We start from the raw sequence: 21,223 nt of genomic DNA, 5'->3' as shown, positions 1-21,223 counted from the left end.
TATATGAATTATTTTTATTTAATAAGCTATGCTTCTGCTCTACAAGCAGATGAGGACCCTCTCTAATTTTTTTCCTACACCTCAACTAATTTCAGTGAGGAATTCACAATGCAAATAGACTTTCCAGGATTTTTGCAGGTAGCTTTGCTAGTGGAATACAAAAGGAAGGAGGGAACCTCCTTTCTTTTCCCTACTGGGGAGGGGACATGGTGATAGCATATGCTAAATTGCCTGTGAGATGGGTTTGAATTGATTGCTGGCAGGATGCTCAAAAGCCACTCATTACATTGTGGAAGTTTGGATTTCGCCAGGGTCTAACCCAAATTTCTCATTTCCTGTTGCATTCTCATTCTCACAAAACTACCGGCCAGGTTTTGGCTTCCTACCTGCAGGGCCCCTCCCTGCTGCTGGGCAACGACAATGGAGTCTGATGACTGTAAGTGAAATACAAGCTTTTTGCCACCCCTCCCCACTGTGGCCCTGGGATTTCCCCAGCAAAAAGAGAGTTGTTTGCCGGTTGCTGCTGGCTGGGCTTGGGCCTGCAGGGAATTCACGCTCCGCCTAAGGAGCCTTGAAACTTGTCACGGCAGGTGTCCGCTGGTTCTAATTTAACTGCTGGGCCACAGGTGGGAGTTGTTGTGGGCGCTCCCTGCCACCCTGCGTATGTCTTTCGTGCATAATGGGGCAGGCAAGGTAAGCACAGGGCTGTGGCCATCATAATATGCCTTCCATGCATACGTAATATGAGCACATCATTGCTACCATGTCCTGATTGGTACGTGGAGTTTGGAATGGCTACAACAGTATTGCTCCTATGATTATTACATGTTTAATTTGCTACTCTGATCACCACTGTGTAATCTTAATATTAGTCCTGGTGACAGAAGCCATGCAGTGTTTAAATCCTTGCATCATATCTCAATGAGCAAATGTGGGCTTTTTAAAAATTCCAGACTTGGGAAGTTACTTGTTCAAGCTTCTCATTTAGCGAATGACTCGCGAATCTGGTCAAAAGAAGCTAAACAGGCGCTGCCCCTTCAGAAAATTTCCCTAATGCTGAACTAAGAGGCAGGTAGGAAAATGCCTGCATGCACACATAAACACACCATATTGCATCACAAGCTGTTTTTGTTTTCCAATTCCTTTGAGTTCAAAAAGCCACTTACAATGCAACAATGTGAAGGGGGGGGAAAGCTGCTGTTTGGAGAGAGAACTGGAAAAGCCCCTGTGGCTGTCGAAAAGCTTTTGAACATCTCTGAGGATGCACTCAAATGGATGCTCTCATTCTCAAGATCCTTAAACTAAATGATTGAAATGCACCAGTGGCAATTAATTCTAACAGTAAATAGCTATGCTTGAGGAAGCATGATCAAGTACATGCCAAAGGATAGCTACAATAAAATGGTAATCTGAAGAAGATCAACTAGTTCTATTTTTTTTCCATCTATTCCATTTTGTCACAGAGTTAATCTGTTGTTCTAAGTGCTTGCTGCTGTAGAATCTAATTGCACCCATAACAAAATATAATTTGGTAGTAGAATTGCCTAGCTGAATCCAAAATTAAGGACAGCAAATGTTAAGGAGTGTTCCTAACTTTTATTGAAGTAAACCTTGTAGAAACCCTTAGGTTTTAAGTGTAATAAACTAAATGGTAATTTAGGGCTGTGAAGTACTGAATAACTTCAGTATGGCTAAATCATCTTAAATCTGCATTTAACCTAAGCAGTTTGTAGATATGACCATAAAATGGTCACAGCTTCTATGAAATGAATGTAAAATTGTGTATAGTGTAAATATTGGTCCACTATTGCAATTGTATTATTGTAAATATTGTAAATTGTAAATATTGCAATTGGCAACTGCTTGGGGGAAGACCGGCTTCAAAAAGAGGGAAAAGAAAGGGCCTCCGGTTAGAGGCCGGTGCTGGTTAGAGGCCGGCAAGTTGTCCATCCCTGTCTTACGGCCTCCCGAGTAGAGTTGAACTCTATGAGAATAGGCGAGTTCGAGTAGAATCAGGGGGAGCTCCTTGGGCAGAAGTGGGGAGTTTTGGAAAACTCTTCTTGGTATATTACCCTGGTTTGAGTCCGGGGTGAGCGGATTCCGCATAAGCGCGTGAGCACTTTTGACCAGGGACGCCTGGCAGAATTGACAGAAGGAAAATCAGAGAGGTCTGCTGAAATCCTTCTAAAGGTCTTCTGGGGAATGCTCATACCCTGACCCTCAGAATGGGTCAGGGTAAGTCAAAGCATTAAAAAGTGTAGTTAAATTTCAGCACATAATTTTCCTGCAACTTCTTTAGAAGATCTTATTCTTGCACGTAATTATATCAGGTATTTAACTAGTAAAAAAACCACTGCATCCCTTTTCCTTTCCACCATGCATTGAATGTGCTGAACCTCAAGATGTGCATTCAGTTCCTGGACTATCCTACCCACATTAGTGTCACTCAATAATCTACACTCTCTCTTCCTATTTATTTAGTAAGCTTCTATGCCGCCCCATTCGCCGAAGCCTTGGGGCGGCTTACAACAATAAATAAATACATGTTAAACATACAAAAACAATATAATTGGAGACATCCTGGCCGAAGATATAAAATCAATAAATAAAGCTAACAATTAAAATGACATTTAAATAAAGAGGTCTTGGCCTGTTGCCAAAAAACAACAACGGCGCCAGGTGGACCTCTCTGGGGAGCGCATTCCATAGATTGGGCGCCACCGCAGAGAAAGCCCTCCTCTGGGTACTCACCCTCCTAATATCATTCACGGAGGGCTCCTGGAGAAGGGCCTCTCCCACTGATCTCAAGGAGCGGGAGGGCATGTATGGAGCAGGAGGGCACATATGGCTTGCTCATACTTGCTGTGATACCATGGAATCCAGCTATCTTGGCAGATCTACTGCTTTCATTTCCACTGCTACTCCACCAACCCCACTCCAAATTGCATTTTAAACATGGAACAACTAAAGCTTGCTAATACAGCTGTGGGAATAAAAAGGGCACAGTGCAATGCAATGTGAGCACCATTGCTAATGTACATAACATTATAATTGCTCAATCATAAACTAATTCATGGTTAAAAGTAAACTCAGTATCTTTTGGTCCTTTTTTTACCCTGGAATGCAATGTTCATTGTAGAATGTCTGGGACTCCCTCTCTCCACTGACAAATATAATTGTTGTGAAAGTATTTTGGAGCATCCCAAATGCACAGCCATGCTTTTATCCTTCATACACTTTGGCTTAGATCGAAAGAACCGTAGCCAGAGTTCCACCTGTGCGGCTGGATTGCCATTCCCACTTCCCGCTGCAGTCCTCGCTTCCTACCGCCACTTAAAAGTGCTCTTAAGGAGCACTTAACTGCTCCTAAAAGTAAAGGGACACCCCACCACCACCATGACAGGAAGACATGCCTTTTCGTGCTTCCAGAACTGACCTGCCCCAAGAGGGCTTGATCCCATCTGCAAATGTCCCCTCCTGCTACTATCAGTCCCTGGCAGACCGGAGTGGGAAACCTTTGGCCCCGTGGCCTCCCTGTTTCCTTCCTACCGAATTCAGTGGAAGGATTTGCTAGGCGGCAAAAAGCAAGTACCTCCAGTGCTGCAGGGGCTATTTTTTCCCTAAAAAATAAAACTTTGCTGCCCAGTTTTGATTTCTTTTTAAATTTTCCAGAGAAGCCTGCAGGAATGCTGAGGGGACAAAAATGGCTTTCTGGCAGCAGCTGCAGCCCCTGCTGGAAATGGACCCTCTCGGGCTACCTCACCTTGCGCACACTTCTCTTTATGTGAAATGACATACTTTGTTTAGCAAATGTTTAGCAAACGGCTGATAAACAAAAATTGAATGGAAGACCAAGGTAAGAGAAGACGAAATATCCAGCATATAACCTTGAGCCAAATAAACCACAGATAAAATGGAAATGCAGAAATATAAAGAGAATAACCTGGAAACCAGCTCTACAAAAATGTGAACCATTCAAATATAAGGGGGAATTTTCGAGAAAACTACTGCGGCCTCACAATGCATGGTTCCTGGACTCCTAAACATCAAGTTCATATGTCAAATGCTATTCAGGTGTTTCATTTTTTAAAGTGTGGGGAGTTATGGAGAAGCATGCTCTGGCTGGCTCCTCCAGCTGCAACCTGGGGCCCATGCAGGCAAGGCTGCCATCTTACTATAAGATGCCCAAAGACCACAAAATGTACAGCCACCCTTTCATTAAGCGGCCATGTACTAAACAGAAGCCAGAACATTATTACTCACAAGCAGTGAACTCTTTATTCTGGCTCACCAAAGGCTCCCCAGGATGAAGAGGGTTTTGAGATATTCTGCATCCCAAGTGCCTTTCCTTTCATGTTACTATCACTTCTTCTAAACTGGAGGAGATAATTCCACATTGTGGCTGCTACATCTTAGCAGGTAAGAAAAAGAATGGAGGTCACAGATGATGACAATCCTGTGGAAAAGCTGGGAATGCTAGCAGCTACAGCATCAGGGAAGGAGCTTCCTCGGCCCACCTCTTGTTTTGTCACATGGGTGTGGGGAGGGATGTGAAAGAACAGATCAGAAAGAAAATCCTTGAAAAATGTTCTAGTAAGAAAACGAGTATATAAATAGTTCAAATTAAGAGAGGGTAACTTTGAGGGACACTGCCCCACTTCTAGCTGTACATGCATCCCCACTGCACTGCTGAATTTTGCAGCACAGCAAAAAAGCAACTGACAGCAAACAGCTGAGCATTATTGCTGCCACCAGAAATTTCATCAGTGGAGCAGTGACTGTATGTGGCCAGTGGCTGCAAATGGCCTCCCTCTGCTTTGAAATCAGCAAAAAATAAAAATAAAAATGGTTTGCTGTCATAGAAGATCTCAAACAATAACCACATCCATTTTAAAGAAGCAGCACTGTTGTTTCTTTCTATTTTAGAATAACTGAATGTACTAATTGAGAATAATCTCTACTTAGAAATACAAACTGCATTAAGAAATATGCGGTGGGATAGACAACATACCTGGTTTTAGTGTCTTAATTGCCACTGGTGTAGTATTATTCCATAATCCTTCCCAGACTTCTCCAAACTGGCCAGAACCCAATCTTTTCAAGAGCTGCAGAGAATTCCGGTCTATCTCCCACTGATCTATGGTTTGGTAAGACAACTCCAAAGGAGCTGGGACTTCTGTCTAGGTGGGAACAAAGCAACAACCCACTTAAACTCAGTGATCTTTTCAAAACTACAGTTGGTATTGCCAAGACTTCCCCAAGATAGCCACTTCTGCAGCTTCCAGTAAGGGACAATGTGCTAAACGGAAACTGTGAACAGTAAATGAAGTACTGCTTCTGTACAAACTGGGACTCGCAGGATGCATTCCACACTGAAGATGCAGGTCCCCTCTGACTGAAGCCAATGAAGCTGTTATTTACTATATGACATTCCAGAGGGTGATTAGTTTTGCCAATCTTCAACTTTATTTGTTACTTAAGAAAAGGAGAGGGAGTTGCAGTCCAAAATGGTGAACCATCACTTTGATTATGTTCAGATTTTTTTTTAAATCAGGCTAGCATTGCTTGTTGTTCTCCCACTCCACCTGCTGGACTGACATAAACAGAGAGCACAGGCCAAAGTTTATATTCGGTGGAAGGTGGATGGTTATATTTGGTTCTTGGGTTGCTGTGATCACTTGGAGGACATGGTGTCATCACTCCTGCCTGTGCCTCTGGATAGTGTGAGAAGCCCTGACCAGTGTGACCCACTGGCTGCTTCTCCTACCAAGGTGAAACCTTTTGCCAAGGGCTGATGCTGGTGTGGGTTACAGCAAGGACCACACCTGCATGGTATCAGAGGGCTTCTCATATTATACCAGCAGCAGAGATAGAAGCAGTGCTCTTCTATTCCCATGCCACTAAAATGATATAAGAATCCAGATGTGTTTTGATCTGTGCAGTCAGAATTAGGAACAGTTAACACTGCTGTAGAAAGTAGTGCTGCCCAGAGAAATTGGGTAGACACTAAAGTTCTCGTGTGCAAAGACATTACTTTATTTAAACTACTTGTTAAGAAGTTTCCAGCACTTTTCAGGTGGCATTGTGCTTTCTCAAGAATAAAATCTTTCCAAGAAAGTGTACTAACTTTTGAAAATATTTCCTGCAAAAAGGCACATCCACCCTGTATCTATGGCTGCATTCTTGTCCTGACTGTGTGTTATGTCTTCATGTCTCTCATGCAAGTGGTTGGAGACTTGGGTGGTGTAGATTTTGTTTTGCAGACAAACTGAAGTGTTAGTGCATTGTGACTGGCCAATACAATCAGTTTATGTTAGTCATTTTCCATTGGCTGCCAATCCAAGTCAAAGGGACAAGAAAAGGGTCTGCAGAGCTCCTATTTAGTGGTGCTCTCCCTATTAAAGTTGATCTAGTACTTCCACCATGGTCTTCTCAGCACCAAGTGAATCTCTCCTTATCTCCCCAGGCATGCTGTGAATTATTTTTCTGCTTTTAGATACTTGCACAGTTTTATCCTGGCTGCTGATATTTTTTACTTCATTATGCATTGTACTATTTTGATCCCTTGTTACTGGCTTTATCTCAGATGTCTTCTGTGATATTTTATTGTCATTGTGCATTATATATTTTTAATTCACCTGCACACCATACAGAAAACTTTGGTTTGTGTAGTCTAAAATAGATACAAAATAAAAACAGAAAAGGTCTTTCCCTTTAAACCTAAAAAAAGCATTGGTGAGTTGGGGAAAATACAAAGAAGGGCAACAAAAATTATCAGAGGGCTGGAATATCTCCCCCTGGGGAATGACTACAACTGGAATTGTTTGGCTTAGAAAAAAGATGAGTAAGGGGAGACATTATAGAGGTGTTTAAAATAATGCATGGTGTGGACAAAGCAGAAAGGAGACATTTTTCTCCCATAACACTCAAACTCAGGGTCATACCATGAAGCTGATTGGTGGGAGATTTAGGTCAGATAAAAGGAAACACAGAAACAGACCAAGTCAGAAGGGATCTCCCAGGCCATCTAGTCTGACCCCCGGCTCCAGCCTAACATTCTAAACGCTTGCGTCCATATATGCCCTCCCACCCCTTGAGATTGGCAGCAGATGCCCTTCTCTGGGAACCCTCCGTGAAGGAAATTAGGAGGGTGAGTACCTGGAGGAGGGCTTTCTCTGCGGTGGCGCCCCATCTATGGAATGCGCGCCCCAGAGAGGTCCGCCTGGCACCGTCGTTATTTGTTTTTCGGCGCCAGGCTAAGACCTTTTTATTTAAAACTTATTTTAATTGTTAATTTATTGTATTTATAGGATTTTAAAATTTTTAAGCCAAGATGTCACCGGGGTTTTTAATTTAATTGTATAATTGTTATATTTATAGGTCTTATTTATGTTGTGAGCCACCCCGAGGCTTTGCTGCGATGGGGGCGGCATAGAAGTGTTTTAAATAAATAAATTAAATAAATAAACATAAAGAACTTCTTCGTACAACATACAGACAGACCATGGAATTTGCTGCCATGGGAAGTGGGGATGGCCATCCATCTACACGGCTTTCAAAGGGGATTGGACAGATTCATGGGGGAGGAGCAGCTATCAGTGGCTACCACCTTTGCTGACTAAGGTGTGCCTCTTCCTTTACCAGAGGTGCCATGTCTGCACCCACCAGTTGCTGGGGAGCTGGGCAAGACGAGATCTTGCAGCCCTCCTGCTTGAGAGATCCTGTGGGCAGCTGCTTTGCCACTGTGTGTATGGAGTGCTGGACTAGATGGACCTTGGGTCTGATCCAGCATGACTTCTATTATGCTCTTAAGTTCTAGACAAATGTCTTCTCAGAATGGTGTAGTTCTGGATCTCCTTCACTGAAGAGCAAACAGGACGTGAGAGCATGCCTGCCCCAGCCAGTTCTGTGATTTTGTCAGTTCCAGGGAGCGAGATAAAGATTTTCACACAGTATGCATGCATGTGATAAAACTGGAACCTTTTGATGGATCAAAAGTGCATGTGTGTAAACAGATGCTTATTGTTCCTGAAATGACTAATATTATAGGGAAAGCATGAAAGGTCTGCCTAATAGTCATGTGCATCAGCATAATTGTTTCTTTTAGAACCAGAAAGATTAAAAATCCCTAGTTTAGAAAAACAACTAGGCAAGCTTTTAGAACAATGAAATATTGCCTTTAGGAAGGAACCTGATGAGGTTTTGGGTTGCTGTTTTCAGTCAGTACTTATAGACAGGTAGAGTTATGAGCCTGGTGATTTCATCTCAATGTAGGTTTACACTGTGACTCCATAAATCATGAAGTGCCGAGGTTTTTTCCCCCTCCTGAAGCCACATAATTATTTGTCAAAAATGGCAGGACATTTTTTTTTATTGATACGCTACTTCTGAGAATGAAATGGTGCATTTATGTATGATTTCCTAAAGTAATCATAATGGCTAGTTGGGGGATTAAGCGCTTATCAATTCAATGACCAATATTTCTCTATTTTGACAGAAAAGTGCCCTGAATTAGCGCTACCTTTATACATGGCTTCCCAAGCTTTACACACAGCCCGTCACTGGAAGTACTGTAGTGTCTGACAAAAGCTCTCAAGGTCTGAAAAGTTTTTCTTCTGCTCACGAAAAAGTCACCATTGTCCATCTGTTTGATTAGGTAGTGTTTCACAGTTTGGTCATCCCGCACTGGGAAAATAAAAAGAAAGGAAGATATCATGAAATGCTTAGTATATGCATATCACATATACATGCAAGGATCGAATCGTATCAAATACCCAAGCAGGAAATTGCCCTCCAAAATGAGTCCCCTGGTTTGATGGTCAGGTGCCTCCAATGGCTTACTCTACAATCAAAGATGGAATTTCTGCAGTTTGCATAAAGCAAGAGGCCACTGCTTTCTTTGCCTAGCCCAGCCTCTTCTTTCCTCCCCATGGCACTATTTACAAGGTAGGAAAATGATATCAGTGGCTTCAGATCATGATGCCTCCAATATGTCTGTGTATGCCAATTGCTAGGAAGGTGGGCCGGGCGGAGGCTACTGCAGTCATGGTTTGCTTGTGAACTTCCCAGAGGTCCTAGTTTTTCTACTGTGTACAGAATGCTGGACTAGGCAGGCCTTGTGCTGGGTTCAGCAAGGTTCCCCTTAAGCCCTCAGTTCTGCTAAACAGGAGCAGCTAAATGTTTCTGACTGGGCCCTTTGTTTGGAAAGCTGATTTCCAGCATGGACTTGGTGGTGTGCAGTAAACCAATTGCTTGGCACCAACAAGCCTTTGGGGGCACAGTAACATGGTAGATTACAGGTCTGGAGTATAATGCAACCTTGAATGGGCATTCTGGATTAGAACTAAGCCCACGTATTCAATCAAGGGGAACAGAATCGTGCCAGTAGCCCTGCCCAACGATCTCACTGTATTACGCCGAATGTCCTAAAAGGTCCAACATGTGCAACTCAGAAGCATGGTCATGGCAGGTTGCCAGTTGTGAGTTCCAGGTTCGGTACATCCTGTTGTGCTACATAGGGCACTTTCTTATGCTCTGGCCAATGGGGGGCGGGGTGCTCCCCACCACACATGAATCAAATGCATGCTTGTTGCTCTTGCTCTTTGCTTCAGCATTCCCTGGCCAGGTAGTCACACCTGAGCAGCACACGTGCGGGACATGTTGGAGCAGGATGCTCTCCAGCGCTTGTTTGCAGCCTCTGGCTGTTGGGAGTGAGGAGGACGGCTGCTTTGGCCACTCGTTCTCAAGGACTGCTGGCTGGGATTCATCAAAATCAGGATCCGGATGTGAAGCAGAATGGGGCTGGGGGTGCACCAGGAATATGGGATGTGCCAAGACACTGAGATGAGAGAAGCAGAGGTGCTTATCTCAAGGGCAGACTCCACAGGTGGGGAGACAGTTCCTGGAAATATTCAAGAGATACAGCAGGTGGGAGGGCACCATGAACATGGGAGTTCAACTGCAGCTGTTCACCCCATGACAAGGCATCACCAGAGACAGGCAGCCCAATTAGACAGTTGGTGCATGGAGAGGAGATGTGCTCACTTTCAGAAGCCCCCTCCCGAATGGACGGGGCTCCGCCAGGCTTATCAGTGGTGTTCCTGGAGGTTGATACTAGACTGGGTTCAACAAAGTGCTCTGCGCATGCTCAGAGATTCGTTCTGGGTGGTTTGCACTTTTGGGTCAATAAAGAACACTCTGCAAGGAAAATGGTCTGTCCCGGCTTGCGGCACTGGCAGACACAGCTTTGAATGTGGAGGTTCTGCTTTTGGCTGTCACAGTTGAGACCTCTCTCGATTTTCCCTTCAGAGTCTTGCGACAATATCCTTAACTGCCATCTTATGCATTTCCCGCATTTGGCACCCTGCTGTACTTTTAAAAATAAAAAAAAATGAAACTGACAAACCACTGTTGCAAATGTAGACACCTAGGAGGTTCTACAGTTTTGTGTTTATTTTATACAAAATGTGTGGTTTGCAACAGTTCCATTTTTCACCAGTAGCAGGCCTATATTACATGGAATTAAATATTTAACCTGTTATAAGCATGGTTTTGTCAATCTGGTGTGTCTTGTAATGTGCGGGTATTGACAATGGCATTTGCGTCACAAACAGCTCATCATTTTAAATTTCCCACAAGTCTTTGCCTATTTTTATATATACATCGGAGGAAAGTCAAATGGATGTTCAATGGGTTAGGGAGGAATGGAATGGGGAATTAAAATGCTCCATGCAGCATGATCAATGGAAAGTAGGCTTCGCTTCCATATCTACTATTTCTGTAGATTTATAACTGAGGCTGATTCAGCACTGCAGAGGCTGCTTAAGAAAAAGCTGGCTAGTTCTGCTAGAGGCTGGCAATGTAATGCAGGTAATACAACACTGAGGCATGTGAGGCGGGCATGCCCTCTGGGGGCTTTGTTTTGATTGACAGCTATACATCCGTTACTGAAGAAATCTATGATTGCAAATCCTCATGTCGTTTTTATTTATTATTACACTGCATTTATACTCTGCCTTTTATTCCTCTTGCAAAGAATCCTCCTTCTCTCCAATATATCCTCACAACAACCCTGTGAGGTGAGTTAGGGTGAGAGTCAGTGACTGGCCCAAAGCTTCCAGTGAACCTCCTAGCTGAGTGGGGACTAGGACCCAGATCACCAGCTCTACACAGTGGTGTGAGGGATTCCTGCAATATGGGAATTGGCAGACAGTAAAAGTGGACTGTGAGAACACTAGTAGATGCAAATAAACTTCTACTCCAAGAACTGTAAGACTAAATACTGCCCACCTATTCTTCAGTGTTGTGAAGATCTCACTGTCTTTGATGCTTTTGAACATAAAAGCTACAGCTTTCAATTTTAACTTTTTCCAAATGCTTATTTAGATATATGGGCCTAGTTCACACTAGAACACACCATGGGTAAGCAGCAGCTGCAGTTTCTGTAAGGTGGCTTAATTTACCCTGAGAACCAAGGCTTTGTTTAGGCAGGTTTTCATACCTGCTTGCATTTTAGCTAACTGCTTCTTATTAAATAGACAAACCATTCCATACATTTATCAGTTATCAAATGGGAAAAAAGCAGCAAAGTGGGGTGGGAGGGAATAGGATTGCCCTTTCTCTGTCCCTGCCGATCATGAACATGACCATAGGTGGAACACAGGACATTATACTACAGGAGGGACAAATAATTTGGGATGTTCCTCTAGTCCCAGGGGTCTCAAAGCAGCAATGCCCAACAATGTCTGCAAGGCCACAGGTTCTCCTGCTGTGCAAGAGATGAACCTAACAGCTCATCCCCAGCCTCTACATCCACTGCTTTTCACTTAGCAAGACTACTTTACATATGCATGCATGTATAAACAAAGAGCAATTAAATAGATAAAATAGATAGCACATGAGAAGGTTATTAAGCCGCTAAAAGTCATTGCCAGCTTACATTCTTGCATCTTTATGGAAGAAGCAAGCATAGATTTTACGTAAGCATACCCAGTGGAAATTTAACCAAAACGTTAATGTATCTGCAGGGACAAAGTGTGTGACGGGAGCGGGGGGGGGGGGGGGGCAATACCTGAAAGTGAGAAGATGCCTCTTTGACTTTCACTTTCTCTAATTAGGAAAGCGCCATACTGGTTATCAGGATACAAGAGGTGTTTCTCGGCATCTGCTCGTTTCATAGCACCAAAAAACCACCTAAAATAGAAAGGAGTACGTAGAATTACTTACTAAGCAAGGTCTAATAGAGCAGTGTGTATGTACTTGTGGCTCACATGTAGTAGAAAATCTTCTACACTGTGTGATACCCTGTCCGCTGTATAGAGATAAATGCTTAGCTGGTATTTTATCTGTCATCAGTGCATACTCAGAAACCAAGAAGATTGTTTTTCTGTTATCAGGTAACAGTGCTTATAGAGTGTCTGTCTTTGCTTTGGCAGCTATGAAGATTAGAATGAAGGCATTATTGAAGGGGGAAGCCAATTGATTGTGATTAAATCAGTTCTTATCTTACTTCCATAATTATTTTATCAATTTTAACAGTGGCTATTAATGCACTTCCTAATATCTTATTATGTCTTTTGTAAATTTTGTAAAGGCCCATGGCTAAATACAATAAAAATGTTGACCTTGACTACTAAGCAAAGCTACACTAGCGCTGCTAAGCATGAGATAAAGCAAAGGAGCAATGTGATACAAAGTGTACAACATGATTAGATGTCCCTTGCCACTAAAAACGGTATTGCAACAACCACTTTTTGCGCTACAAGCATCAGCTCCTTCTTTCCTACAAGTTGGGCATTTGCCAAATAAATGCACAAAGGGGTTTGACGAATCAAGGATGCTACATCTGTCTTAATTACCGAGCATACTACTGTTACTAGTCATACTTTTCATGCATATATACTCCATCCTATCCTATAAGTGTAGCTTTTTTATGCCAAATGATACGCTAATCAATCCTGCCAAAAGTTCTCATTTGGCTGTGGAGTGGTACAGGAATAAAATGAATAAATAAATAATAAAAAGGTACTCATCTAAATAATGAACAAAGGGGGTAGAGAGAGGAAGAAATGACTAACTCTAAAAAGTGAAAATAAATATTATCATTGTTTCTTGTAATTTAAATAATATGTATTTTCACTTTTTAGAGTTAGTCATTTCTTCCTCCCTGAAAAGCATTCGATTTGACATACTCACTGTTCCTTGCCTTTACAGATATGCACTCATATCACATCTTTACACAAATATCTCTCCCTCTCTCTCTCTCTCTCTCTCTCTCTCTCTCTCTCTCTCTCTCTCTCTCACACACACACACACACACACACACACACACACACTTTCACTACAGTTCAAAAGTTCCTCCATTCAACTCCCCCACCCCCATTTCTACAACACAAACAATGAGGTACAAAAAGAAAAAGGTGTCTGTGAGTTCCAAATAAACACGGGACTTTTGAATGGTTGGCACATCTAGTCCACATACTGTCTGCCTCGAGATGGAGAGAACCAGTCCCAAGAAGCAAGAGGAGCGCTCAGCAAATGGTGCCGGAGGTGGCCGGGTCCCTCCCCCTTGCTCACCGGAGGGACGGCTGCTGAATGGCCAGGGGCAGCCGGGAGGTCCAGAAGCTCACTCGCTGCTTGGGACAGAAGCAATAGGCAGTGGTGACAGAGCTGGCAGCTTGCCAGCCCATTTTCCTGCCCTGCAGAATTTACTAAAAATGGACACTATAAAAGAACTGGATTCTAATTATAGATGCAGCCAACCAGAATTAAGTCGCGAAACATCACCAGAATCTTACTGGAAACCAGTGGCAGGCTGTTCTTTCTTTAAGCGGCTGCATCTGCATCTCCTTTTTCAAAGAGCTCAGCATTGCATAAATGATTCTTCCCACAACCTGAGCATAGATTTGAACCTGGTCCTAATCTTACTTCCTAAGTGCTAACCACACTGGTTCCAGTTAAATGCACAGTGATCTTCTGAGTCTTATGTATATTAATATCTCCCAAGCAATTACAAATAATGAGCACATTATCCTGAAGTGATGCTGTCATTTATTAACACAGGTTGCTGATTCTGGGCTTTGTTTTATAGTGAGGACCTAAGACACATTGAGGAAGCCGAGCCAGAAATACATGCAGAAATTTGATTCTACCAATTCTACTTAGAAGTTAAAGTAAGGTGTATTAAGTTGCAATTTCTTTGCTTTTGGGAGCATGGTTAATTTTTAAAACTTCTTTAAGAGCACATTAATAGGTATACTTATTAGGTTTACCTTGCAAATGTAGTTTACCCAACATGGATTTGCTGTAAGGTACCCAAATGCTTAAAAGAGTAGACAGAATAGAACAGTCACATATTGATATATACAGGGAAATGGGAGCTGAGTAACCAAACAATCTCCCATCAAAGACACAGGAGATCAGTCCTAGTTTATTTGTTTTTCCTTTTAAAGTTCACTCACATGCAATGGACACACAAACCACACCCACTTTCTGTTCTAAAAAAAGGAAGTTTTTTGAGGGAAATGAGATGTCATGAGAGAAACCCATAAATATGATTTATGGATTTATGAAGGACAGACCACAAAGGTCATTGCCATAAATCAGAAAAAGAACAACCCCGGCAACTCTTAGTTGTAGCTCCAGTCTCTATGTCCAGCCCTAATATAAGCAGCCTGCTAGGGACCTGCACCACACTATCACACACTTCTGGCACCAGAGAAATATGCTTAGATGTAAATAATGCCAATTATGAGGGCCAGGATGTTAATGATATCCTATAAGTCACCTATCCTGAAAGTCACCTGCAAAATGGCCAAAAGTTCATCACCTAATTAGCCTGTAGCAGGAAGTATGAACCTAAATTAGATCCACAGTGCAGTCTTTGAAACAACAGTGATCTGTTTCCTTATTTAAGCATTAGATTGTGAGAAACATTGTTTGGGTGAGGAATGAGGAAATAGGATTGGGTTTAGTGAAGACTGAAGGATGTTGGCTTAAATGCAAGTGCGTATTCTCTCTAATGAGTAATTAGCAAATGTTTTACCTGATTCAGTCAGAGAGCTTTCAGTTTGCCACCTCCTATGACATTATGATTCATAGATCCAGTTTGCGCTAACACAGACAAGGGTATAATTTACATTAAATATCTTCTTGTTTTCTTCATAATATTGCAAAGCTAACAATTTACAAAAGTAAAATGATAGCGTATCTTTCATGTTTTTAATTGAAATAGAGCTGGCAGGGAATAAATGCCTTCTGGAAACAGGATTGTGCCAAATGTATTGAAGAGGTGTTTAAATACATGTTTTTAAAAAATTCAAAATGTAAAAGCATGGATCACATCAGCTCAACAGTTCTTAAATGGACATTTGATTTTAAACCATTTGATACAGTTTTTTTCCATAGCAATTTCTAACATGAACTATGTTTAAGCATTGCATGCATTCTTCATGGTAAGAAACATATCAGGGGCCTCTGAGAACATACCAGCTCTCCCTATCCACAGACATGCAATCTGTGTTGCTCTGAAAGGAGACTCACATCCACACTTATGATCTGAGTTCCATCAGAGTTCCTATCCCTATGGAGATATAGGATACACCCCCCCCCCAGGATACATACATCTCTGCAGCCCCCTTCAGAATTTAATTAGCTGCATAACAGCAGTTCAGCATGGCCAATGCAGGCATAAAAAATCTAGGGATGAAATTACCCTGGTGTTCTTGGATGCCACTTCATATTTTTGCTGCCCACAGTTCCTGAATGGCTGAAGTGAGCTGTGGCGTCCATTTCTCGAATGAGAGAGCAAGAACCCAAGAGTAGGATGCTGCAGACCACAAAAATAAGTTCAGAGGTCCATTTGCAATTCAGTAAACAGCCTGATTCCCTGCTGCCTGATCTAGAGTATACCCAATCTGAGTTGGGCCAGATAAAAATCTATGAATGATTATCACTAAAATCACAATTTTTCATGTTTTAGGATGAAAACTGGAGTTATATTAGCTCTGCATAAGGAAGCAAAGGGACTGCAGGTGGCGCAGTGGTTTAAACTGCTGTGCTGCTGGGCTGGTTGATCGAAAGGTTGCTGGTTCGAATCTGCACGAAGGGGTGAGTTCCCGTTGCTCCATCCCAGCTCCTGCCAAGCTTGCAGTTTGAAAGCATACAAATGCAAGTAGATAAAAAGGTACCACTTCGGTGGGCAGGTAACAGCGTTCCATGCACTTCGGTGTTTAGTCACGCTGGCCACATGACCACGGAGACTGTCTGCGGACAAACGCTGGCTCCCTCGGCTAGGAAATGGAGATGAGCACTGCCCCCTAGAGTCAGGCATGACTGGACTTAACGTCAAGAGGAAACCTTAAGGAAGCAAATCTGCTAAATTTCATAGAAATTGGTTCGTGAGGAAGTTCTTGTGAGCAACTTTGTTTTTCAAAAGAAACTGCCACATTTCTTGGCAGAACGAAATTATAAAATAGAAAAGTGAGCCCATTTAGGCTACAGCTGCAGGGATCTCATTTAAAGCATCCCTGGCAGATGGCTGCCCAGTCTCTGCTTAAATACTTGCAGCAATGGAAAGCCTGCTATTTGTCTAGGAAGCTTATTGCATTGTCTACTAGCTCTGAACATTAGCAAGATTTTTGGATATTTAACTGAAACACCTTTCCTGTAACTTAAGCCTGTTGCTTCATGCCCTGCAGCCTGGGATGATAGAGAACAGGTTACGGGCCTTTTGTTACTTGAGAAATGATACCATACCCCTCTCCTCAGTCTTTTCTTCTCAAGGCTAAGCATATGCAGCTCCTTCAAACATTTATCAAAGGACTCCTTTCCTGATACCCTGATCACCTGTGTTGCCTTTCTCTCCATTTGTTCCATTTATCTGAATCCTTCATAAAGTGTGGGCGTTCACAACTGACCACAGTATTCAAGGTAAGGCCCCACACAGTATTACTGCTTCAGATCTGGATCCATTGTTGCCCATCCTTAGGAGATACCACTTGCTGAATTTCAGATGAATCAAAATAATTTTATGCAAGAGCATTCTTTATAATAGGATGGGGGTCAAGCCAGTGATGTACTAATTTTGTGCTCTTTGTGAACAGTTATTAACATTGGTCTTAGCTAAAAATAATTGCAAAAGTTCAGAAAGTTTGGTTCAGTGGTCTTCAAATTAGAGGGAAAAGAAAAAAGTGATTCGCAGTGATGTGTTCAGGTCCTTTATTCCAAGTCTAGAGTCAAGTCTCAAGTCTTTATTATTTTCAAGTCCAAGCTGAGTCTCGAGTCATTGCAAGAAATTTTTGAGTCTCAAGAGCCAACTTTAACAGAAAAAAGGGAGGTGGTAGGGTGTGTGTGGAGGGGTGCAAGAGTTATAACTCCCCCTCTGATATTTCCATCTGCACTTCTCTCAGTGATGCCTTGAAGTCCTTTACTTCAATCACAATTTATTTAAACAAATAAATACGATTCCTATCCTGCCCCCCTTTGAAACTCCCTCCCTCCCACTGCCTCTGCTGTGTTCATGCCTGCCACACGATAACCCCTCATTCCTCAACGATAACAAAAATGTCAAAATCTCAAGTCACTCACTCATTGCTCTTGAGTCAAGTCCGAGGTGAGTCACTGACAGAACTTGAGTGGAACTTAGGATCAAGTCATTTGACTTGAGTCGCCAACACTGGTGATTAGTTTTTAATTTCTGCAAATTTTATGTAAATGTTGCCATACAAGAATTAACATGTTCCGAGTAACTACAATACCTTTGAAAAGAACAAAAATACACAATGTTTTACACCTCTGATATTTCTTCTTCCTCTGCTATGTAGCAGTATTTCTGTGTGCACATACTCTGCTCATTAACTGTTCTCTGTGCAAGGTAAATATGCAAAATGTTATATGCTTGTGAAAGGATGGAGGGTTTTTTCCCTGCAAATTTTTCCCAAGAAGAAAAAGGCCAAACTCATCAATGAGTGGACAGTGGACAAAAGACTCCTGACAATCCATGAAACATTGAACAGATTAAACAAAATCTGTACACCCCCGACAGCAACAGAGGCAAAAAGAGTTGAAGATCCTGCATTCTCCAAGCAAGCACCCATGGTGTACTCTCCCAGATCCTGCAACACCACTCTATCTCTTTCAATATTCCTGCTCCTGTGAGAAAGGACTAGCAAAATGCACTGAACATTTTATCAATGCTGTGATAAGTTATGTCAACATCCATCCCCTATAAACCACTGGGATGGCGCAATCCTGGTAAAACCATGCGCTGTGATTAGATGGTAGAGCTAATCCCAAAACTGCACAGCCTTCTTTCCACTTCATGTTTTCCTTATATGGAAAGGTTAGGAATAAATGCATCAATTTTTGGAGACATGCTATGTCACCATAGTTCCGACTGTGAACTACTGAGCTGCAGTCTGCTTTGGAGGACCCCACTTCAATTCAGACATCTCCCAAATCAGTCCAAATGAGTCAAGTCTCCTTTGGGATTTGGCTAACCCCAAAGCCTGCGTCTAGTATTTTAAAATGTGAAACTAATTGGAAATCAAGTTTCAAAGCATTTGACACATACTTGGAGAAGTGACAAACAGGAAACTACAGTCACTGTCTGAACTGCATTCACAATACAGCAATTGTTTGCTCTGTGCAGCTATTTTTTCATCCACGAGAGGGGTTGCCTTCAGAAAAGTGCACTGCTCTTGTAAAACTAAAAGTGGATCACTAAAGCTTACTCAAAATGAAAAGAGAAAAAATCATTTTCATTACAGCTTTGTTTTTATCTCATAAGATCAGAAAAAAGGCTAAAGGCTGAACAGAAATGAGCCTTTTGCATATCAAAGTTCACAGCTCAGCACACCCTCCCCGGTTACCTACATGCTGAAACACTTGCTTAGTGTGAATATTCTTAGACGGCAAAAGAACATGTCAGAATTTTATTGTCTCATCATTCCTTTTCACCATTTCTGTTAATATGTAAGCCACAGATGAACATTTCCCAAAATAAACCTTTGAATGAGAATCCATGAATAAAGGATTGTGTTCAATGCTATGCCCTTTCCTTTTTATTTAAGGGCATTGTTCTGACATGACATCACAGCTCTGCCTCGATTGTTTCACCTGAATTTTAACTGGTCAGTGCCTGTGCATAGTATGGCTTGTTTCTTTAACACCAAGCAACACTTAACCAAAATGCGACCAGGTGTTGGGCCTAGCAGCTAGCAAGGACAGGCATGGCTGCCCTCTAGTATATTTGATGAGGCATAATTCAGTGACTCAGAATATAAAAGGGACACAGGCCAAGTACACCAACAGCTCTGTGTCCAGCCCGCCTCATTGCAAGTGTAAAAGTTAATGAGATTTTGGGGAGGGAGGAGCTGCCGCCAGAGTTACATGACTGATGTAGCAAGATTGCCCTTACGTGTTAGCATTCCCACTTAAAATGGCTCTGTCTTTTGAACAAAGAGCTCACCCATGTTTGGGCCAATTTTCTGCGCTTGAACAAATTACCTGGCTTTGCCTGGTTCTTGGGCAATGAAGCTTTCCTTCCTCAAATACTTTACCTGTTTTCCATTGATGTAGCTCTAAACCTTGTTTATCTACCACCATTCCTGTCCTGTGCCCCCCCCTTATTTATTTTAAAAATATTTCTTAGCCACCTTTATTTATTTATTTATTTATTTATTTATTTATTTAGAAAATTTCTATGCCGCCCCATTCGCCGAAGCCTTGGGGCAGCTCACAAAACATTAAAATACAATACATTAAAAATATAAAATGAATTACAATATAAAATAAGTCGCCCTGGCCAAAGAATAAAATAAGGAAATAATATTAGCAATTAAAATGACTTTTGAATAAAAAGGTCTTCGCCTGGCGCCGAAAAACAAATAACGACGGCGCCAGGCAGACCTCTCTGGGGAGCGCATTCCATAGACTGGGCGCCACCACAGAGAAAGCCCTCCTCCGAGTACTTACCCTCCTAATTTCCTTCATGGAGGGTTCCCGGAGAAGGGCCTCTCCCGCAGATCTCAGGGGCAGGCGGGCGTATATGGATGTAAGCGCTCCTTCAGGTAGCCAGGACCCAAGCCGTTTAGGGCTTCATAGGTCATCACCAACACTTTGAATTGGGCCCAGACTTCAATGGGAAGTCAGTGAAGCTGACGGAGGACTGGAGTCATGTGAACATAACGCCCAGTCCCCGTCAGCAGCCTGGCAGCTCTATTTTGAACCAATTGAAGTATCCGGACTGTCTTCAAGGGTAGCCCCATGTAGACCGCATTACAGAAGTCAAGACAGGAAGTCACCAGCGCATGTGTCACTGTCGCAAGGCAGTCATACTCCAGGTAGGGGCGCAGCTGATGGATCAGCTGAAGCTGAAGGAAAGTGCTCCTCGCCACTGCTGTCACCTGAGCTTCCAATGAAAGCTCCGGGTTGAGGAGCACTCCCAAGCTGCAGACCTTGTCCCTAAGAGGGAGTGCAACCCCATTCAGAACTAGGTTCAATTCACCCTCTCTGAAGCCCGATCCGCCAACCAACAGGACCTCCGTCTTGTCTGGATTGCGCTTCAGTTTATTCGCCCTCATCCTGCCCATTACCTCGGCCAGGCACCGGTTCAGCACAGCCACTGCCTCACCTGGATTAGTGGAAAACGAGAGGTAGAGCTGGGTATCATCAGCGTACTGATGATTCCGCAGCCCACACCTCCTGATGACCTTTCCCAGCGGTTTCATGTAGATGTTAAACAGCAAAGGGGACAAAATGGACCCCTGCGGTACTCCATGGCATATCTGCCATGGCGCAGAGCCATAGTCCCCCAGCACCACCTTCTGGAATCGGTCATTGAGATAGGAACGGAACCACTGCAAAGCAGTGCCTCCGACCCCCAATCCCGCTAGCCTATCCAGAAGCATACCATGGTCGATGGTATCGAAAGCTGCTGAGAGGTCCAGAAGAACCAACAGGGACACACTCCCCCTGTCCTTCTCCCTGCACGGGTCATTGTACAGGGTGACCAAGGCAGATTCAGTACTGTACCCAGGTCTGAAGCCGGACTGAAATGGGTCCAGATAATCAGTTTCATCCAAGAGAGCTTGGAGTTGTCCCGCCACCACCCGCTCCAACACCTTGCCCAGAAACGGGATGTTGGCCACCGGTCTATAATTAGTGGCCATCTTTGGATCCAGTGATGCTTTCTTCAGGACCGGTCGGACTACTGCCTCCTTTA

The 21,223-nt window shown here is 42.9% G+C and overlaps 1 protein-coding gene across 3 annotated transcripts in view; it reads right to left on the bottom strand.

The window, feature by feature from the left end:
- The window catches only part of FRK (fyn related Src family tyrosine kinase), a 48,046-nt gene that overhangs the window by 10,747 nt on the left and 16,076 nt on the right, over window positions 1-21,223 (bottom strand). For all 3 annotated transcript variants that reach the window (XM_044449135.1, XM_044449152.1, XM_044449143.1), the window contains 3 exons: window positions 12,071-12,192; window positions 8,522-8,685; window positions 5,012-5,180 (listed from right to left, as the gene is read on the bottom strand). In XM_044449135.1, coding sequence (XP_044305070.1) covers window positions 5,012-5,180; window positions 8,522-8,685; window positions 12,071-12,192 — 455 coding nt within the window. The remainder of the gene's footprint in view (window positions 1-5,011; window positions 5,181-8,521; window positions 8,686-12,070; window positions 12,193-21,223) is intronic.

Source organism: Varanus komodoensis, unplaced genomic scaffold (genome assembly GCF_004798865.1).
Source record: "Varanus komodoensis strain SLA01 unplaced genomic scaffold, ASM479886v1 scaffold1, whole genome shotgun sequence".
NCBI lineage: Eukaryota > Metazoa > Chordata > Lepidosauria > Squamata > Varanidae > Varanus > Varanus komodoensis.
This window is presented reverse-complemented; position numbering and strand designations above follow the sequence as displayed.